Source organism: Chlamydotis macqueenii, chromosome 6, assembly GCF_036417535.1.
Source record: "Chlamydotis macqueenii isolate bChlMac1 chromosome 6, bChlMac1.mat, whole genome shotgun sequence".
In the NCBI taxonomy this organism is placed as follows: Eukaryota; Metazoa; Chordata; class Aves; order Otidiformes; family Otididae; genus Chlamydotis; species Chlamydotis macqueenii.
Genome location: NC_141561.1, coordinates 44,773,553 through 44,794,036, shown reverse-complemented (window position 1 = coordinate 44,794,036; position 20,484 = coordinate 44,773,553). Strand labels below are relative to the sequence as shown.

At 55.4% G+C, this 20,484-nt stretch overlaps 1 protein-coding gene across 1 annotated transcript in view; it reads right to left on the bottom strand.

Annotated features, from left to right (window-relative positions):
* The window catches only part of LOC147600360 (axonemal central pair apparatus protein HYDIN-like), a 39,483-nt gene extending 19,283 nt beyond the window's left edge, over positions 1-20,200 (bottom strand). The window contains exons 1-19 of the mRNA XM_086751251.1: positions 20,128-20,200; positions 17,016-17,079; positions 16,576-16,834; positions 14,519-14,662; positions 13,224-13,367; positions 12,075-12,388; positions 10,322-10,469; positions 9,409-9,618; positions 8,388-8,525; positions 6,532-6,709; positions 6,209-6,339; positions 5,019-5,152; positions 4,401-4,537; positions 3,418-3,545; positions 3,118-3,309; positions 2,582-2,731; positions 1,681-1,920; positions 1,234-1,402; positions 506-691 (exon numbers count right to left, since the gene is read on the bottom strand). Of these exons, the coding sequence (XP_086607377.1) occupies positions 506-691; positions 1,234-1,402; positions 1,681-1,920; positions 2,582-2,731; positions 3,118-3,309; positions 3,418-3,545; positions 4,401-4,537; positions 5,019-5,152; positions 6,209-6,339; positions 6,532-6,709; positions 8,388-8,525; positions 9,409-9,618; positions 10,322-10,469; positions 12,075-12,388; positions 13,224-13,367; positions 14,519-14,662; positions 16,576-16,834; positions 17,016-17,079; positions 20,128-20,200 (3,139 nt within the window). The remainder of the gene's footprint in view (positions 1-505; positions 692-1,233; positions 1,403-1,680; positions 1,921-2,581; positions 2,732-3,117; positions 3,310-3,417; positions 3,546-4,400; positions 4,538-5,018; positions 5,153-6,208; positions 6,340-6,531; positions 6,710-8,387; positions 8,526-9,408; positions 9,619-10,321; positions 10,470-12,074; positions 12,389-13,223; positions 13,368-14,518; positions 14,663-16,575; positions 16,835-17,015; positions 17,080-20,127) is intronic.
* Positions 20,201-20,484: the final 284 nt, after the last annotated feature.

Here is a 20,484-nt window from a genome sequence, read left to right as displayed (position 1 = left end):
TCTTACTCAGTCCCAAGGCAGATCGCAAGCTGAGGATCAAGCCATTATCCAAAAGCCGGATGCTTGAGGAATATTACTAGCAGGACATCTGGCCGGGCTCTGAATTCACCAGAACAGCATTTACAAAGAGTTCCCACCTTTGACCTCAGGAGGTCACCAAAAGACAACTCAGCTTGCAATGCCACGTAGGACAGCGAGCGCCCTGCCCTGCCCTGCCCTGCCTAGCAAAGGGAACAGCATCATCCTGATCCCAGCAGCTCCTGGGGGCAAACATGCTCATGTGGCAAAGCTGGGGAAAACCTCCCTGGCCTCTCCCTTGTCCCTGCCCCAGACTCCTCCCGGGATCCTGCAGACTTCCCAGAGAAGAGCGCATTCCGGGCCTACAGGAGTGAAGGTGGCCCCAGGCTGCAGGGAAGTGATGGAGCTGACACTCAAGTCCTCCACTGAGACCCCTTTGCCACAACGGACATAAACCAGGTGACGAGCTTAGGGTTGTTATCTGTCCCGCATCTTTTCTCAACGCCTTCCTCCTCCTCTTCTCCACATTCAGCTTTAGAGTCCATCTTGTTGGACTGGCTTTCATCAAAAATGAAGGAGGGAACGACCGAGCTGTGGGATGAGATGGTGTGAATGATCCCAGCAGAGTGCTTCCCTCCTTGACCTGACAGAGACCGGACACTTTCAAAGTTTGCTCAGCAGGAAGGACACAGGGAGGGAAGAAGAGAGTGAACATGCTCAGGCATCTGCTCTTTGCCATTTGACACTTTGCACAGCCACATGCAAAAGACACAAAATTGCCCAAGGAGGGAGACTCCCAAGGCACAGGGAAGTCTGTCCAGGCTCTGGCTGCCCTCAGGGGAATTTTGAGCTTGTGCTTTTGTTGCTGGGAAGAAACAAATCGGACATAGCCAGTGGTATTAGACCTGGTCCGACTGTCTGAAGAACTCATCCCATCCTACTCTTTGTGGATGAGGGACACAAGGGGACATCCTGACTACTGCCCCAGTCCACGGCAGGCAGATACGAGCTTGCTTTGGCTGCACTCAGGGCTGGCAGAGGATGCGTGTTACAAGCCACAGATTTCCACCTGGAAATTCCTCCACCAAGCTAGGGAATGGGAAGCTGCTAAAAGCATGGGCTTTCCATGGACAACGAGGTCATGGGGAGCTCAGGGTGTGTGGGCTGAGCTCCCTGCTGTGGCCACACTCAGGAGAGCCAATGCCAATCCCTCACCGTTGTCCTGGCCTGCTGGTTCCCCAGTCCTGGACTGTGCCTGCTCCTCTTCCAGCCTCTTCTGGTCCTCATAGTACTCCAGCACCTCTGGGGGCAGCTTCTCACCCGGGGCACGTGGTGGCAGCAACAAGGTGTTGTGGCGATCGTAATCCTTCAGCGTCCGCAGGATCTGTGTGCATAGGGAAAAAAAAACGTAGGTGGGATGTGATTCTTGACCTTCATCACACGAATAGACTCCCCAGCCAACCCATCTTCTCCCTCATTCCTTCCTCCCAACGGCACGGACTATCCAAGCCCCTACACACCTGCCAGCAGAGGTGGCCAACCCTGAAATGCCACCAGGCTTTGCCCTGGGGACTGCCTCCACCTCCCTGGCACGAGCCTGGGAAGGCTGGAGTGCTAGGAAGCGACGGGAGTGTGCCCATGGGACCAGACCTTCCCTCTCACCTGCTCCTCAGCAAGGTACTGCTGGTCGAACTCCAGGGAGTAAAACTCGATGGGGAAATCGCACGGGTTCTTCACCACCACTGTCCCCTCTGCCCCGCGGCTGCACGGCAGCGATGGTCCCAGCTCCAGCACCGAGGGGCTGAACTCCAGCTGTGGCTGCAGCCCATGCCCCGACATCTGCAGCTCGAGCTGCTGGCTGCTCTGGCAAATGTTAATCTTCACCTTGCTTCTGTAGGATTTCTGCAAAGAGAGAAGCACAGAAAGCTCCTCCATGAAGCCCCAGGTGACAGGGCCTCCCGTTCAAGCCTTCCCCAAGGTCAGACTGCCTGGGAACATGCAGACAGGCTGGGCCAGGGCCATGGGGACTGCTGGCAGCACAGCACTGCAGGTGACTGTCCTGCCGTGCCCAGGAGGGTGTCTGGCGGCTGTTTTGTCTGCTGGTACCAGCAGCGGGATTAGCCTCGATGGGCCCTTCCAGCGTTATCCCCTGTGAGCACGCCACGTGCTCTGCACCAGGGCAATGCAGCCTGCAAATACGTCCTGGCAAGGGGGAAGATGATGGGAAAGAGGCAGAGTTCCCCATCATGCACCCACAGGTAGCCACACTGCAGTGCCCTGATGCTCGCTGTGCAAGCTCCCCATGGGGATTTCAAAGCCCCTCTCAGAAGGCTGTGCTGCAAGGGAAACCGAGGCACAGTGGGGACGGGGCTTGCAGAAAGCTCCATACGGAGGTAGACCTCATCTCCTCCTCCCCACGCTGGGCTCTCGTTACCACACTGCCCTGACAGACCTCCTGGGGGTGAGTGAGCAGGATGAGTCCTGGTGTGCAGGGGAACCGCATATTTGTTTATCAGATGGACCTAAATTGGTCTATCAGGTGTTTCTGCCTCGCCAATCTCACCTCTTCCACAGGTGAAAACCTGACTTGCACGTGGCATCGCTGTCCTGGAGCGAGGACTCCAGCTGGGGGCAGCACCTCAAAGACACAGGGCTTGGCCTTCAACTCCTGGAGCAGCTTCCGATGCATGCGCACCAACAAACGTTTGTCCACCTGAGCACAGAAACCAATCGTGTGAGGTCTCCTTGGTCTGTGAGGACGGACTCTCGGTTCCTGCAGTGCTCTGAGATACTGTCATGGTGCTGCGAGCACCCACGTCCAAACCAGCCACAGCCACCACTGGCCTAGAACTGGAGGGAAAATGTGCAGGCAGGGTGCGCAGATGCACTGTCAGAAGAGGAGCAATGGGTGAAGCTGGCAAAGAAGTGAAGCATCAGCTAGTGAACAGGTGCAGGCAAACCAGATTTGCTCTGTACCTCTAAAGCTTCCTCAGGTGGGCTGTAGCCCAAGGGCTCAGGCAGCCACAGGCGCAGAAAGGGCAAGAGGGGCAAAGAAAGCCCAACCACGATGTTACGCGTTCCACGGAGTCTGTGCTTTACCTTCTTAACAGGCTCACTCCTGGTGGTGAACCATTTGCAGGGGACCTGGAGTGGATTGTGGAGCTGGATGGTTTCTTCCTGGCACTGTCCGCACTGGACAGTGGAGAACTCCACTGTATCCTTGGAGAGGCAGAGGGACGGCACAGCAACGTTGGCACGGAGACGGACGTGAAATGTGGGGCCCCCTGTTACCTAGTGAAGGACAGAGCATCCCGCTGAAAGCCCAGGTGACATCTGCTGCTGTCCCAAGCTGCCACCTGCCCTGAAAGGTGGTGAGGGAGGTGAGGAAGCATGCGGTACCTTGATGGGCAGGAGCACGTCCACCTCTCCCAGCGGCAGCTTGGCACTTTGTGGGTCGAAGCGCACCTCAAAAGTCTCTGTCTCCCAGCAGGGCAGACGTTTCACACGGGCAGGCTCCACACTGAAACCTTGAACAGATGAAAATAAAGCAGCTGAGAGGCACAACCCACATCAATGTGTCACAAGCGTGTTAAGGCCATACGAGTGTCCTGGCTGCTGGCTCTCTGAAGGACCCCTTGGCTTCTCCGGAGAAGCCTGCCACTCTTTCTCCCTTCTCACCACACACGGACAAAGGGTTTTCACAGCCAGAATCCAAGGTCCACACGGTAAAAAGGAAATCTATCATTTCAGGACCTCCAGCAATTTCTTCTTCAGGCATCCCACGGAAGGATGCACAGACCTCTCCAAAGGGGAATTTCCAACTAAGATCCCTCCATGCCATGGTGCTCCCTGGAAAACAACTTAGAGGAGACACCTGACCACCCCTCAGACACAGCGAGTCACCGTTTGATGGCAGTGCAGCCTTACCTCAAAGGCCTGCTTCAGAAGCCTGTTTCCATACAACACAGGACCTCACAGGCCACGTTCTCAATAAAGGCTGAACACAAGCCTTTATCTTTATGAACTCTAAGCAAAGCACTTCCAAACCCCAAAGAGTCCGTCTGCTTGTAACACAAGCCCAGAGTGCACAAAGAAACTCAGATGACGCTCCTGGCAGTCAAGAGCAGAGGTTGCTGAGAGGTGACCACGCTGATCAGCCCATCCAGCCCCTTGGGAAGTGTTAGGGCAGTCACAGGCAGGCCAGGTCTCTGGGTCCTGCTGGCCAGGAGAACTCAGGCTCCAAAGCAGCAAGTAGAGAGGGTCGCAAGGAGGAAGAACTAGACAAAGAAGCACTCAAAAAACTCCCCATGGCCCGCAGCTGAAGCTACTTTGTCAGACAAGGCTCCTTCAAGCCCACGAGAAGTCTCTCCAGCACTGGTTACCTGTGTCACGCAGGACCTGTCCATCGGCGTGGAAGGACACAGGGAAGTGGCCAGTGTTGGTGATCTTCACGCTGTGCGTGTGGATGTCACCAGGAATGACAGAGCCAAGGTCCAGGATGTACTCGGGCAGCTGAGCCCTGAAAGGACAAGTAAGGACAGTTCTTAAACCACAGCCTGGCTACGTTTCCAAGTGGGTGGACGATGCAAAAAATGTGGGTATTTCTGTGTCCACTGCTGTAGAAACTCAGCTCTAGTCAGTGAATCCCAAGGCCTGACTATCTGGTAGTAAGACTTTGGCAAGTCCCAGGGAGTGTAGGTTCTAGGCTTCCTCAACTAGCAAAGGGACCTTAAAATAAAGTTACTTTAAAATGGATACTGGTCACCGCTCGTGTGCTATGAAAAGCCACTGCAGACAAGTTCACTGGACCTCCACTGGTCTCCGTGGAACTGCTGAGCCAGGGGTACAGCCCAAGCCTGAATTTGCTTCAGGACCCTGAAATAGGATTTGCCCCCACCGCTCTGCAACCAGATCTGTCCCCAAAACAGCAGCAGCAGGGCTGCGCCTCTGGCTGTTACCCTCGGGGTGCCTGGAGATAGGCTATGAGAGTCCCCACTGACTTGAGAAGGCTCTGACGAGAAGGCTGGTCAAAGGCTGTCTCCTCCGGGGGATGGGAGGCAAGAGCTTTCTGCTGTGCCAGGGCGTGTTCCTCTACCAGCATCTGCTCCATCTGCATCTGCAGCCGAGTGTCCAGCTGATGACAAGGAAAGACAGTGGCTGGTTAGCAAAGGTCCTTCCCAAGGCACAACCCTGTCTCTGAAACAGGATCCCAGCCTGCTCTTGTGGAGAGGGGTGATGGGGTCCTCCTGGCTCACTGCTCAGTGTCTGTGACACCTCCTGCTCTCTTAGCCAGGACCTTATCTCTAGGGAAATGAACTCCAGCGCCTTCGCCTGCCCGTCACTGTTACAAAAGCTGATCTCGTCAGAGAGGCAGACGGACAAGCCAGGAACCTTCCAGTGCTCCGAGTGCCTGCGCCCAGCCGGTGCCAAAGCAGCTTGGACAAAAGCTCTCTTGAAAAGGGAACCTTTTGTTGGGCCGGTGCCACTTGGAGCTGAGCACCGACAGCACAACCCCAGGGCACAAGTCAGGCTGCTGCGATTAACTCTGTAAACCTGGCAGGGCTTGGGTTCAGAGAATCCTAGAATCCTGGAATGGTTTGGGTTGGAAAGGAACTTCAGAAATCATCCAGTCCAACCCCCTGCAGCGAGCAGGGACATCTCCAACCAGATCAGCTTGCTCAGAGCCCTGTCCAGCCTGACCTTGAACGTCTCCAGGGATGGGGCATCCACCACCTCTCTGGGCAACCTGGGCCACTGCTTCAACACTCTCATCATAAAAAAAATTCTCCTTATTCCTGGTGTGAATCTGGCCTCTTGTAGTTAAAAACAATGACCCCTTGTCCTGTCGCTGCAGGCCCTGTTAAACAGATTGTCCCCATTGTTGTGAGCCACAGACACCCCAGCCATGACCTGCAGCGCCAGCACAAAGAACCATCAATTCGATGCCTTGAGCAGGGTCTTCAGGATCCCTCCCTGGGGCAGTCAGGAAGCTGGTGCATCTATGGGAGGGACAATGCCCCGAGGTGGGCAGCCCATGGGCAATGCTGAGTTGATGCATGACCATGGGCAGGTGTGGGCAGGGAGGTCCCAAGTGCCAGCAGGACCCCAGGAAGCCTGCTGTGGGGTGCAAGGGGCCCAAAGGACACAGGGGGAGCACCCTGTGCCAAAGAGGGAAGCAGTTGTTCCTCACCAGACTCTGCGAGTTGTCCATGGGTGGCTCCGCTGCCGCAGCCTCCCTCAGAACAACTGCTTCGTCCCTCTGGCTGTCTTTTTCCACCTTTTCTTTCGCCTCTTTGAGCAGCTTCTCATATTTTTCATTTCCTGAAGGAAGAGAACATCCACAAATACAAGTGTGGGCACAGCGCCATTCCCATTCAAGCTGGGAAGCCCCATTCCCCTAACGCTGGCCTCTCCCAGAAACACATTCCTCAAGCAAGATGCCCTAGGGACATATAACATGGGGGAAAAAAAAAACCCCAGGGCCTTCCTGGGGAGCAGACGGGCAGTGCTTACCTTTGACGTTCCTGGGCAGGTCCAAGCAGATCCTGGGAAAGCTCCCCTCTCCTTTCAGGGAAATTTCTTCTGGCTCCAGGTGAGCCACTCGGATCTGGAAAGTCCTGCAGAAGCCTCCAGGCACTCCCGGCAGGTAATAGACTTTGAGAACTTTCCGCGTGCCAGGTCCAACGTAACCCTGCAGAGCGCGGGAGAAGAGGGAGGGAATGCACCAAAGAGGCTTTGGTGGAGGGATGGCTCAGACGATAGACATGCTGCCAAGAGAAGGCATGTTCTCCAGGCTCAGAAAGGGTCAGACAACATGGCCTTCTGGCCTTCTTCTGTCCCAAAGCTCACATCTCCTGCACCAGGATGCACTGTGTCCTTCAGAGGGCTCCTAAGGCTGCATTCCCACAGCACTGCCTGCCCTTTGCTCAGCGTGAGCACAGCTCTTCTGCTCACGAGGTGTGCCCTCTGCCAGCCAGAGCCAAGCTGAGGGAAGAAAGGCTCTTTTGCCAGCCGCTACGCAAGATGAGGGAAGTGCCCGCACTCTCAGACGGGCCGGCAGCTCCTGTCCCAGCACGTCAGTGGTGCCCAGGCTGGTGTTGAGCGCCGACGTATTCACAGATCCCAACCAAACGTCTCCTGCCTGTGTGGTTGCACCCAGGGTGCTCGAGTCTCTCCAGACTCACAGTGATCTGCAAACGTACATCTCTGGAGAAGCAGGAGCCCAGTGCAGGAGGAGATCCAGGGAAGAAGGTGCTGCCAGGAAGGCCACCTCCTCTCTGGGCTTCCAGAAGGGCTGTCGGAGTCCCGGGCTGGGCTGACGCCAGCCAGGTCAGGAGCAACTACAAGCAGACAGCACCACTGCTCGAGGTGACAGGACATGGTCTCAGCTTTTGCAGCTCGCCCTCTGCACACTGGGCTGGACCCTCAGCTCCCGGCTCCCCTCCACGCTGCAGGGAGAAGCTGCTGAGCGGGACACATCCTGCCACTTGGTCTCCTGTGCCCTTACTGCAGCACACAACACAGCTGCAGCGAAAGCCAGCCCTGCCAAGCTGCCCGGGCCCATGAAGCAACTACAGCAACCACTGCCCGGGCCCAAGCAGAGCTGTGCTTTCGGGAGCTCGCGGGAAGGGGGCATCAGCGTCTCAGCCCTTTTCGGAGACAGGCATGAGGAAATGTGAAAGCCATTTGGCTTCCTCTTCCCATTGCACAAAGGGACATAGATAGGAACACTGCTTCAGCTCAAAGACACCCACGCAGAACGGAGAAGCTGGGATGGTGGGGTGCTGCAAACTCCTCTCCTTGCTATTCCACAGCCCCGCTCCTCCCTGGCCCCCCTCACTGCCCCACAAAGCTGCTGCAGAGCAGCAAAGCAGGAGCAGTGAGGGACCAGTACAGGGGCTGTCACCATTTCTGGCAAAGGACCTTCACGCCCAAGCAAGAAAGTATTTCAGTCTCCCCTGCTTAGTGCTGGCAGGGGGCAGGCAGGGTTTGTGCAGGCTCGCACCAGGAATAAGTCCTGTCCAATCACACAACCGGGGGAAGGCGACCCTCAGCAGAGTCTGCGCCATCCGGCTCCAGCGCCAGCATGAGCAGAGAGCTCAGCAGCTGGGGGCCAGAGAGCTCCCCAAGCACTCGTGCCTCCCGCCGGTGGGTGCTGTGTGACAGCAGGGCCACCCGCCAGCAGCGGCCGTTAAGGAACTCTCTCAGGCCCGCACCTGCTTGACCCTCTCTGCCCCCCAGCAGCAATTGCTTACAGCCCTGTCTCTCCTGGCTGCTTCTGTGGGTCTTGTCTTTTTTCCCTTTTTTCCCTCTCACCCTCTCCTGGGCAGCCTGAGACAGGCCCAGGGTTCATCGCTTGTGCTACTCACCGTGCTGGGCACAACCAGGGGCACGCCGGGCAGCGGGCTGTCTGCAGTGGCCGTGCTGGGGCTTAGCACCGCGTAGGTGATTCCCACCTTGCCGCTGTTCTGCAGGGTGAGCTCTGCTTCCGCGACTTTGTGAAACGGCTGAAGAGAGGGCAGAGGAGCGGGAAGTTACACACACCAGTCTGCTGCTGGGAGTCTCCTGCTGCTTGCATTGGGATGAGAGCAAATGAACACAACGCAAGAGAGAAGCAGGGACTGCAGAGAAGATACGGGCACTTGACTCTCCCAGGTCAGGCTGGGGAGCCCACAGCCACAGGGTAGCTCTTAGCCCTGCACAGGAACAGAGAGTGATGGAGGCATGCAGAGGGGCAATACCAACCATAGAGAGATCAGTAATCAAGAAACCAAAGAGGATGCCAGCCCTCTGCACTTCAAGGTGTCATCTAACAGCTGGCTGAAAGAAAGGAGGAGGCACCAAGACATTTCAGAAGAACAGGCACCCGCACGCAAGTATTTGCAGAGCTTGCAGTGACAGTGACAAAGGGAGATGGACGTGCAACATGTACAGGGCCAACAGCTGGAAATATCTGGGGGGTTTTGAGCTGAAAAGAAGCAAAGCAGGGATCATTGTGGGACATTCTCTCCAGCTACAGTGACGGGAAGCCCAAGTTCACTTCCTCCCTGGTTTACTGTGTTGGTTAATCAAGAGCATGGAAAGAGAGCATCTCCTTGGACCTCAGGCTTTAGGAGCGGATCAGTGGATGGATGTCTTGGGGCATGTCCCCCTGGAGATCACCTCTGGGATCCTGCCTGCCCCAGGAGGCAGCATGAGTGACCTTGAAGAGGAGGAACTGCCAATTTTGGGGGAGCAGGGGTGGAGATGGCCATCAAAACCCAGCCTGGATGCAGGACGTATCACTCAAAAAGTAGCTGGGAAGGGGAGAGAGCCCTGGACCTAGGTGGGCAGCAACCCGCCGGTGGTGGTTTCGTGACAAGGACCTCTGCCAAGAGAAGTGCACGGTACCTGCAGCCCGTAGTCAATCTCCATGACGTCTAGGTGGTAGCTGATGAGCGAAGCCTCCCCACTCAACGCCATCTTGTAGGTCGGGCCTCCCTCCACCCTGCACAGCGCCATGGCGCGGGCAACAATGTTGGCGTGGCCAAAGAAAGTGAAGGTGACTCGCTGGCTCTCGCCTGGCTGCAGCACACCGTGCAGCGGCAGGATGTCGAAAACCTGGAAGCGAGGGAGGAGAGATCAAGATGTCGAGCACTGAAATGGGTGCAGAAGGGGAGCCGTGGCTTGGAGAAAAGGACAGACATGGCTGGAGGGACCTCTCCCTCAAACACAGGCAAAATCATCCTCATCTCAGCCTGCATCCATTCCACTTTCCAGCACAGTAACCACGGGAAAAGTTTTCTCCCTTGCTCACTCATTAAGGCATTCATTAATACACTACACTGAAGTACTTTGGAGGTCTCCTGGCAGCAACAAATTCTCTCTGCTGCCTTTAGAAACAGGTTTTACTGCCTTTAGAGAAACACAAAGACTTGGAGGTGAGAGCCCTAGGAGCCCCTAGGAAGACTCCAGCCCAGCTCCTCTGACTCCTGATGCTTTGCACTCTCTCTCTGATTTGCATGCTGCTCTCTCTCAAGACGCTACAGCAAAATCTACTGCAGAAATTTCCTGCTGACCACTCGATTAGAGACAAGATGGATAATGCCCTCCGTGGGTGCAGCAGAGGTAATGCCCTCCATCAATCCTATGACACGTCCCGCACAGCCTCTCCAGTGACCAGTCGCTGCAGCAGTGCTGTGGGATGTGCTTGGAGGGGTGCAAAGCTGCTCTGTGAGCAGCATCGAGAGCCACCCGTGGGAGCGGGAGCTGCGTAACTGCTTGCCACACTGGAAATGCAGGAGAGAGACACATTCCTACTTACATCCTCCGCTCTCAAGGCGAGGGGCTCTGCCTCCCCCAGCTGCGTCAGTTCCTTCATCCTCACCGGGCTCTGAGTCTTGATCCTCGCCACGCTGCCCGGGGATGACGCGCCTCGCTGCTGGAATAGCGCTGGTGCGGGCAGCTGGTAACTGGTTGCAAGGAGAAGTGGAAGAGGACAGAGGTGAACGCCTTGTGGGGAGGTAAGAAGCGCAGCAAGAAAAGACACATGAACTGTGCAAAAAGGTGACACTGAGACACAAAGGGGCAGATCTGGACAGCGATGAGCTACAACAGACCCCCCAGTGCCCTCCTGAAAGCACCCACCCCTGCAGACCGTGCCTTCCACACCCAGAGGGCCTAAGTGAGAGAATCTGCAGCTCTACTGGATATTTCTCCTGAAATTTCCCTTGACAATTACCCACAGCTGTAGGTCCGTCCAAACAAGCAGCAGTGCTGGTAGCGTTCTCTAAGTGCGATCAGGCCGGAGCAGGGATGGAGCCCGCTTGTACTTAAACCCTAGTCTAATTCAGCAGGAGATGGCAGGGGCCTCCAAGCAGAGCTTACAGCCCTGCTCCTCCTTCCCTGCCCACGTCCCTCCACCTGCTCTTGCAGACTTCCCTCTGCCTTTTAGGGTCTGTTCTTGAAGGTGCCGTGCATCAAGAAGGGCCACACTGAAGACTTGTTGTTACTTGGTAAGGCTCAGCTGTGAACGGGCTACCCCAGTTCCCAGGACTTCTCCCCCAAGCCCTGCTCGGAGCAACAGCTCATTTCCCGTTCCAACAGCTCGTCTCCTCCGGGCCAGATCCCAGTTCCCTCAACAAAACTGTTTCGTGGTGATCTCTTGTATTTGGAATAGCAGCACTTCCATGTCCAATGGTAAACTTGGCTTCGTTTCCTACAGCGTTACAGCAACATCGTTTGCTGCTGTAATTAAAACTGTCCAGACCAGACGTTTGCTCTGTGCAGAGAGGCCACAGCGGGAGGAACTGCTAGCAATGTGTTGAGAAATAGGCTCCAGCGCAACTGGAAGACTGGTCCTGGGCTTGGAACCCACAGGCCAGCGCTGGACAGCCCTGCTCGCCAGGGATGCTCAGACAAGTCCTCCCGCCAACATCTACAGCTGTACCCGAAGCCACAGCAGAACCTGCCGTTTGCTGTGAAACACTCAAGAGCTGGTTCGTGAAGGTGACGTGCAGGTTAACAGATGGAAACTCACTTCACCAAGGTGCTGTTTGCCTCAGGCCACCAAGCTCTGAGAAAGCAGCTTCCCACGCCAGCTTTCCTTCCCAGGGGAACCAGTACAGAGGCTACAGCCAAACAGCAGCAAGAGGCTGGGACAGCAGCACAGCGTGCTGGTGGCAGTGCCGTTGTAGCTTCTTAGTACGGGACGACAACAAACAGAGTTGGCAGGGAAGGAAAAGAGGCCACATGATACATCTGCTTGTCCAAGTGCCTAAGCATGGCTTTGTAGCTCCAGAAATAAAGCAGGATTCTAGCTTACGGCTCTGCAAAACGTGCTGGTAGTATCTACAGCCCCAGCTTGGCTGGAGAACATTGTCTCCTTCCCAGCATCAAACTGGTGAAGATCACCTGTTTGCTGAGCATCTCCCCTGACCACAGCTGGCAGGTGTTATTTCCACAAGGCAAAGTGGAAAGCAATTTGTCAGGTCCCAGGCAAACAGCCTTGGTCTTTGCCAAGGACAGGCAGGACATCAGGAAGAAGAGCTTCAAGGAGAGGGCAGAGGTGCACATACCTCCTCCGGCTCACGTGGCTGTTTGGCAGGAGCATCCAGTGGTACCGGACAGGAAGCGGGCTGCAGTTGGTCATCTCGACGTAACGCTCCTGTTCGGTGTCATTCAAGATGCCGCCAAAGTCCAGGGCCGTGGTCTGGATGCGGAGACTGGGAAAGTAGACCTCTCCCCTAACGGGGACCAGCTCCACATGCGGGTGCTCTAGAAACTGTATCTTCAGAGTCTTCTCTGCTACCCGGCTATTCAAATCATTTTCATAAGCAGGGTTAAAGCCGATGAAGAGATGAAGCTCCTCCCCTACCTCCAGCTTCATGGGCTGCAAGGAGATGAAAAGCATTCACCACCAGCTGATGAAGTCCCAAGGTCTGAGGGCATAAAACGTGTCAATGCTCAAAGTGTGACCCCTACGTGGGCTTCAGGTCATGCTTCATTTTCTGGACAGTGTGCACCTGACCGCAAGCACCACAGCAGTCTTCTCTGAGACTGCCTCAGGCTCACATCTCTGTGCTCTGCATCGATAGCGATACAAGGGGGAAAGAAATATTGTTCTACTGTACTCGGAACCCACCAAAGCTGTATGCTGAGTACATCACCAAAGCAGCACTCTAGCAAGCCAGGGCCTTTTCCCCTGACTCTAGAAAAACTTCTTTATCCTCACACTCAACACAAGCACAACAGCACTGCGTCCTCACCCTTGCCGGGGCTAGTCACCAGCACGGCACAGAAGTGGTGGCCGTGCCTACAACAACACGTGTTTAGCAGGGTCCACGTCCCACACCTTCCACTAACAGCAGGGCAGGCACCAGGCTGAAGGCAGAGCTGCCCTCCAAGAGAGCAAGCAGCTCCAGAAGTGGTCTGAGGATGGCGGCTGGAGAGCTGGGACGGCTTCCAAGAGACGCCTTTACTACCCAGCTTGCCCAGACCTAGTTGCCTGCTGCCTTCTCTCCATGTCTTAGAGCCAGGTGTGTTTCCCCAATTCAGATGACATTCTGTTTCCTTCAGCAGCTCGTCTCAAATCTGATTTAGTTCAGGCCAGTCTACTGCTGACTCTAAAGTATCAACTTCTCTACTGGAGGGCCTCCCACCAGAAACGCGCCACCACACTCCTCCCTCTCCAACACCCACCAGCAGGAAGGTCCACGGCTGCTCACCTGGACATCTGCAGGGAGGGGCTGCCGGTGCGCATCGCAGATGAAGAAGGGTTGCTCTAAGGCCAGGACAAGGCTGACTGGCAGGGAGGAGTCGTTTTTTAAAGAAAGAGACTTGTACTGAAGGCAAAGGACATCACTGGGTTGCTACAGAAACAGAAGACAAGGGGAAAAAGTCAAGTTCAAGTGGCCATGGACCTCCTTCCCTTTCTGACGCATTGCAACTTTTTCAACCCCAGACATGCATACATCTCTATTTACGATTTTCATTAGTTTGTATCCTTCCAAAAGTTTTTCCTCTAAGACTATCAGATGCTCTCCATGTTCAGAAACTGCAGCATCCCGTGTGGGGACAGCGGAGGGAATAGGATTTACCCTGTAGTGGAGAGCCTGCAGTAGCCTGAGGTTAGTTTGGAACATTTACACGCACACACAGTCAGCGAGAAACCTCAGCTGCCCGGTAGCAACCTGTCTCCTGAGGCCCCTGCTACAGGGGGCATTGCTCTGGGTTTCCTGCATGGTTTATAGAAACCAGACAGTGTCTGGGAAACTAGTGCTGTGCGTGCTGATATCAAACAGCTGCAGTGCCATAGCCCTCCATAAATCGGAGCGCGTGGCGTCAAGCACACCACAGGCAGACATCAGGGAGAGCTGAAAAGCTTCTAATTAAATCTGCCAGCTCACAGGATTTTGTGCTTCTCAGGATGCCTGGGAACCAGAGGAGACACCTGAAAACACAGAAACTAAACACTGAAATATCTTATCTTTGTCAGACACCTCATGGGAGAGGGAAAGTTCACGCAGGAGTTGGGATCCAGAGACTAAAGGGCACCTGCTTTGGGTTGTTCTCAGTGCTGCAGCTGAAGACATCTGCAGGTCCTTTGAAGAAGGTGAGTGTTGGGGAAATGCGAAGAGCTAGCATCCATACCAACGTCAGAGAAGGCAAAGAGAGACAAGAGATGACAGGTTTTGCTCATCACCCTGAGGAGCTGACAGCAATCTCAGTTTTCCTCTGCTTCCCTACAGGACTGCTGTTCAGACTTCGCCGTGCCTTGGAGGATCCTCAAGAACCTCCCTTCACACTGACTGCAGAACCTTGTGTCTCTCTGGATGTGGCCATGATCCCCTTCAGCGCAGCAGCTGTCATCTCAGTTTTACTTGGCTGAAGTTAAAAAAAAGTCCCGTCTCTGACTTGGAGAAGCTCTTTCATTTCCTCCTTGAGCACAAGCACACGCACCCCACAGGCTTTCAGGCCTCGGCCACGCTATTAAATGCCAGGATGCAGTCCCGAGACTTACCTTCTCCACCCGGAAAGTGATTGCCCTGGAGGACATTTGCAGGACGGGAGCAATGAACTCGCACGTGACGTCCATGTGCATTATCTGCCTCTTCCTTCCCTCCCTTCCCACGATGGCGTGACACAGCAGCCGCTCCTTCACCACCTGTGTGCAAGAGTCGCAGGTCACCCGGCGGGTGCTAGCACGGCATCCAGAACACACCCTGCATTTACCATCACCCAGCCACGGACCGTACTGCTGCCATGAAGTGACAGCCACTGGTCTCCTCAAGAGCCCCCTTTTCTTTTGATGCTGCTTCCTATTTATTCTGCACGCCAGTGTCCATAATGCTACACCCCAACGTCCACAAAAGGCACCTGTGAGTCACCTGCTGCCTACAGCCGTAATAATCCCTGCCACAAAGGATTATTGCTTTGATGTGCCCCCTTGCTAAGCACAATACGTACGGAGAGCTGTTGGAGCTGATTAAAAATATAGAACCATATGAAGGGAAGGAGGTGCTGGAAGGGCCAACGCCAGCAGACCCTGCCTTGGAAGCTTAGTGGAAAGGATCCATGGAAAAACCCAAGGAGCCAGCCTGCTTTCAGGTCAAGAGGGGATCACTCGTGTACTCTGCCCTCCTAAAGCACCCCAGGAAAGAGAGGTCTTGGCCTTCACAAGAAAAGCCTCTGCTTAAGCCGGATGCTCTTACATTCAAGACTTTTTCCTCATTTCCCATGGTTTCACTTCTCCAATTCCTCCTTTCATTTCTCACTCTTCCTTCTGGTACAACACCACAACCCAACTCCTCCTCTGAGCCTACAGCCTTCCAAATCATCTGTGTCGCACGGGCAAGGCAGGGAGTTGGGCTTCTGACCAGCCTGAGGAGTATTAAGTTCTCAAGACCCAAGGAAGGTGGAAAGCCCACTCCCAGAGTCTTGGCTTTGACTGCAGGAGCCACAAAGCCACAGCTGTGCCCACAGATGCCCTTTCAGCTTTCCAGGCAAGACACCCTCACCAGTGCCCTGAGCACTTTATTTCCTTTCTGGTACCTTTGTCTCCTCTTCAGCTAAACCTGTGGGCTCAGAGCTGCACTGGGACAGTCTCATCACAGTCAGCGAGGGGAGTAATCAAGTCTTCTTCAAGCTACCACTGAGGCAACGCTTTCAAACAACCTTCAAACCACTCATACCAGCAGGAGCTGGTATGCAGATTTAGTTCCCATTCGCTTAAACATCTGTGCCCAGGAATGCTGCAGGCAGGGAATGCGCAGCAGGGTTAGCCGGCAGCTTCTCTGCGGAGCTGGATTTCCCCTGGAAAGAAGGGGCCTGGGAGGAGAACAGCCAGCAATCCTGCTGAAATTTCCCTCTCTGAGCTGCCATCCAAGGGTGCCGCAAGACCTGGCTGCCCTTGGGACAGCGGGGCTGGCTGCGAGACTGGGGCAGGCAGTTATGGAAACACTGACAAAAGTCAAGCTGTCAAATACAGTGATCCCTGGGAACAGTTTCCCACGTGGGGACCGTCACTGTGATCACCAGAGCTGGCACAATGTGCTTGTTTTTCTCCTCCAGGACTTAGAGCTAGAGCAGCCCTCTGTCCATCTTTGTCTACAGAGGAAAAAAATGTCGTTCCCAGACACTCCCTCCCTTCACCGGTGTTTTGTTTTATTCGCTGCTTCCCCCAGAAGCTTTGCATTTTTTTTTTGCATTTTTCTTTACTTTCTGCCTGTGCTCCTAGTCAAAGTGTAGCATCTTTTCTCTGCCTTTCCCTTCCACCTCAGCACGTGACACCTCGTAACCTGCCGTTTGCCCCTGAGCTAGTAATGCTTCCTTCTGCCCATCTTTTGCTAGCAGCAAGGTGGGTTTATGGTAGCTACAGAAACATGAAAAAGCCTTAGCAACTGATGGTGGCCAGCAAGGAAAGCAACTGGTACCGCCATGGTGGCAGCTTGCTTGTGCCACTACAACAGTTCCTTGAAAGCACTTGCTCATTTTCTCAGGGAAATGTCAAGGGGCTGCAGAAGAAGTCCCAGCGCAGGTGATCTGATGGGAAAGGCTCAGCCCTCGGGGCAACCTCACCTGGGGAGTGCTGGAGAAGCCTTCCAGCACCATCTCCATGCTCTGGCCTGGCATCAGCTCCATCCTCGGAGGATGGAGCTTAAACACAGGGCAGGCAGGCTTGCGGCTCTGCAAGGAAGCTTTGCCCTTGGTGTCTGTGATGGCAGGCAGACGGTCACACCGGTGAGGTGGGGCAAAACCTTCCATTGTCCCACAGAGATGATGAGTGTGTCCTCCTTTCTTCATTGTCTTGAAAGAGTAACAGCAGCACGGAACCAAGCTAGAAGAGAAGCAGAGATGGAAAATGTCATGGGAGCTGCCATTTCCAAGGAGTCCCTCAGCCTCAGCACCCCCACGGCCTTAGCGCACTGCACACTGCGCAATAAAGCCACCTCCAAAAAGGCTGACCCAGCTCAGAGCTTCAGCAAAAGCCAGACCTTGGCTGCCCCTAAGTTCATCACCATCCACTAGCTGGTCTGTTTGCCTCACGGAAGAAAAGCTGCGTGAAGAACATCATCTCAGTTGCTGTGGACAGAGCAACACCAGCCTTTGGCGCTTGAGACCCAGAGCATTTTTCCAAGGTGCTTCCTGCAGGTCTCGCTGCTTCGGATGCCGAGCTGGCCTGTCCTGGCTGCCTGGATGGCGGAACAGCTTGGCTGCCGTTTCACCTTCCCCTTGGGAGCTGCTGCCTCAGCTGGCTTCCTCTGAAGATGCTATTTGGGAGCTGCAGGGTTTGCAGCCTCATCTGCCCACCTGGATGCTGGGCTGGCCCCCGTGGTGGGGTCCCTGCCCTGGCACCAATGTTATCCACATCGGCCCCCCATCCCTTAGGGAACAGCCAACCACCACTGCCCCACACCTACCGCCCTTTGCCTCAACAGTGCAGCTGCTTTGAGCTTTAGGAAGACGCACTGTGAGAACACAGGATCAACAGACGTTTCCCCGAGATTAACGCTGCAGTGACATTGTAAGATAAATAACTACAGCTAGACAGAAAGCAAAATGAATATGCAATGGAAATGGATTCCTTCGTGTACAAGAAACACTCACTGTGTCTTTTAATAGATTCACCTCAATAACCCGGTTTTGCCCACCCAAGGGATGCCCATCCTCAGGAGAAGGTTATTTCCCCCTCCAGTCTCTCTTCTGGAGCGCGCGCCAAGGGAAGCTACTTTATCGCTGCTGGCTCCCCAACAAGGGTGGCCAGGTTTGCACAAAGGCTCAAGGGCAGAGGAAGCCAGGACTGCTCAAATCCCACCGCAGCAGCCACGTGGCTGGGCGATACTGCTGAGAGCATGAAGAACAGCTCTGCAAAACCGGTTGATCAAAAGCACCAAAGTCTTCTTTCCCAAGAGTTAGGTAGCGCTTCTCAACAGCCCCTGAAGGACTGAAGCACTCACTTCTGTTTCTGGAAGACGACAACCAAAGCAAAACCTGTCAGCAGAGCTCTGCCTGCTCCCCCAGAGAGACCACAGCCACTGAGCCTCCTGAAACCACCCAAACATCAGCACCAGATGCAGTTTTGTCTCAGAGGCCAGGGATCCACACAACCCCAGGAAGGCAGACAAGAGAAGTGGCCTCAGCGACCACGTAGGATCCCACCAACCCTCTTCTCTTGTCTCTGCATCCGTGCGGAGCCCATCACTAGCCTCAGAGGCACCCACTGCTCTGCCATCAGCCAAGGGCTACCCAGCCAACACCTTCATACCCAGCTGGCAGCTGGCAGGTTTTCATTGACATTAATGTACAACTTCTCCTGGGATTCATGCTGACACAGGGGAGCTCGCTTGAAAAGGAGACCTGATGGCTCTGCTCCGGAGGTGAATCTGCAAGGCTGCTAACTGGCAAAGCTCATTTATCAAAGCTTGCCAACGAGCCGCGCAGGACGTTGCACCCGACAAACTCTTACAGAGGAATGGTGCTAGGCTGTCTGGATGGAGCCAGGCGTTGCATTCCCCAGGGGGACCCAGCGCAGACCACCATGCCCTGCCAGGCCAACGGCCCACTCCACAGGAGCACGATTTCCCTTTTGTTATCACCTTTTATTCCAATCCCTCTGTGCTTTCTCCCTGCGGCACTGTCACCCTGCAATTCAGTGCAAAAGCTCCAGCACAGCTGAGAGAATGACCAGGAGCCTGGTGTTAAACCTTCCTGCTCGCTCTTTAAACAAACGCCGACTCTCAGCTGACACTGAGGTGGACCAAGCTCCCTTCCAAGAGGCTGCTGGAAATCCACAGCTCCACATGCTGTCATGTACAGCTATGGCTCCTGCCTTAAGGCCTTACACTACGACTGTCTCTTCTCCCAGCATTTCCCTCTGCTCTCCTGCCTTCCCAACTTGCACCAGCTCTGCCTTTTTATTCACTCTTGGCCGGGCATCTGGCCCACATTTCATTTTGGTTCACAATGCATCAGAGCTCCCACGCAGCTGGCGACTTTGGAAGGGAAGAGCAGAACCCAAAGGACTATGAGTGGATCCCCAGGGCAGCAGCCAGCAGCCAGACGCGCGGTCAGAGCTGACTGTGCATGGCTGAATCCAGAGCAGCAGGTGAGCGAAGCCGTACCACTCCTGAGGGGCTCCTGTCAAGAGCCCATTCCAAGTTCCTGGAAATCACAGGAAGACTCCTGTGGGGATCAGATTGTCTGAGAAATCTGCACCCTCCTGGAGCAGTCCAGCCTTGCTGTTTTCCCTAGGTGTACGCAGGAACCGCTCCCCAGAAAACCACCCATGGGTTTAAAACGCAAGGGGAGTCGCGGTGAGTCAGCTTTGCAGTCCCTTCCAGCTGGGCCAGCTGTTGCACTTCTCATCATAAGCCTTCACCCCATTTTATAGACAGAGCAAGCACAAATAATCTCACCCCTCATTGACAGGCTGAGCCAGAACATGCAAAAGGCCACGTGCAAGATGAGGAGGGCAACAGCAGCAGCCGCGAGGCAGGCAGCCTCTGTCCCCTCCATGTTTAACCCACAGCCTGGATGCAGTCACAAGGGCATCCCATGGGAAGAAAGGAAGAAGTTTTGGCAGTTTGTCTTTTGGGGAGCAAAGCTTGCTCCCTGTCCAGCTCTGCGGGGGAAGAAGGGGCTCCAGCTCCCAGGCCCTGACACGGAAAGCGCTGCCGCCCCCAGGTGCCTCTCAGGCAGCAGCAGAGCCCCCACTCTGCTCCACAGGCCACCTCACCCCTCAAATCCTCCCCCAGAAAAGCAGCTTGGTCGCAGGGGACGGGATCCCACAGGAGGGGAGCACAACCTGCTCCCAGGAGAGCTTTGTCAGGCCCGAGGTGGCCCTGGCCCAGGCGCAGCCCTGCCTCTCTCCCCCCTCTCACACAAGGGGTGCCCCCACACCGCTGCGTGGGACAGGGGGTGTCAGCCCTCCGCGAGCTCCCCCACAGCCCTGGGTCTCTGCCCAGCCGCGCTCCCCAGCCCCTCCTCCCGACCCTCAGCAGCCTGGGCTCAGCGGCACTGACGGCTGCCCTCCCTCTTTCAGAGGGGACAAGACGCAGCCACGTCAGCACGGGGGTGCTCACCAGCATCCCTCACCTTTCCCACGCCGCGGGGACACCGAGGCACACTCACCCGCTTGATCCCAGCTCTCAGCCGGACTGTTGCCCTCGTTCCCGTAGCAACAAGGGCATCCCAACACCGCCATGGCGACAGCAGGGACACAGAGGGGAGGAGGTGGGTTTGGAACACCATGGCGGACACGGAGGCAGAGGGGACGGGGACGCTCAGCACCCACCCACTCCCGCAGGGGCAGCGCACGCCATCAGCAGGGATCTCTGACCCGCTCCTTGCTGCCCCAGCGCCACAGAAACCAGCCGCACTTCCCTCCTTTGCTGGGGCACGCACACCAGAGCGCCTGGCTAGCAGGGCCTCATCTCACAGCAGCAACAGCAGCTCAGGGAAAGCACACAATGGCCACTGCAGGCATCT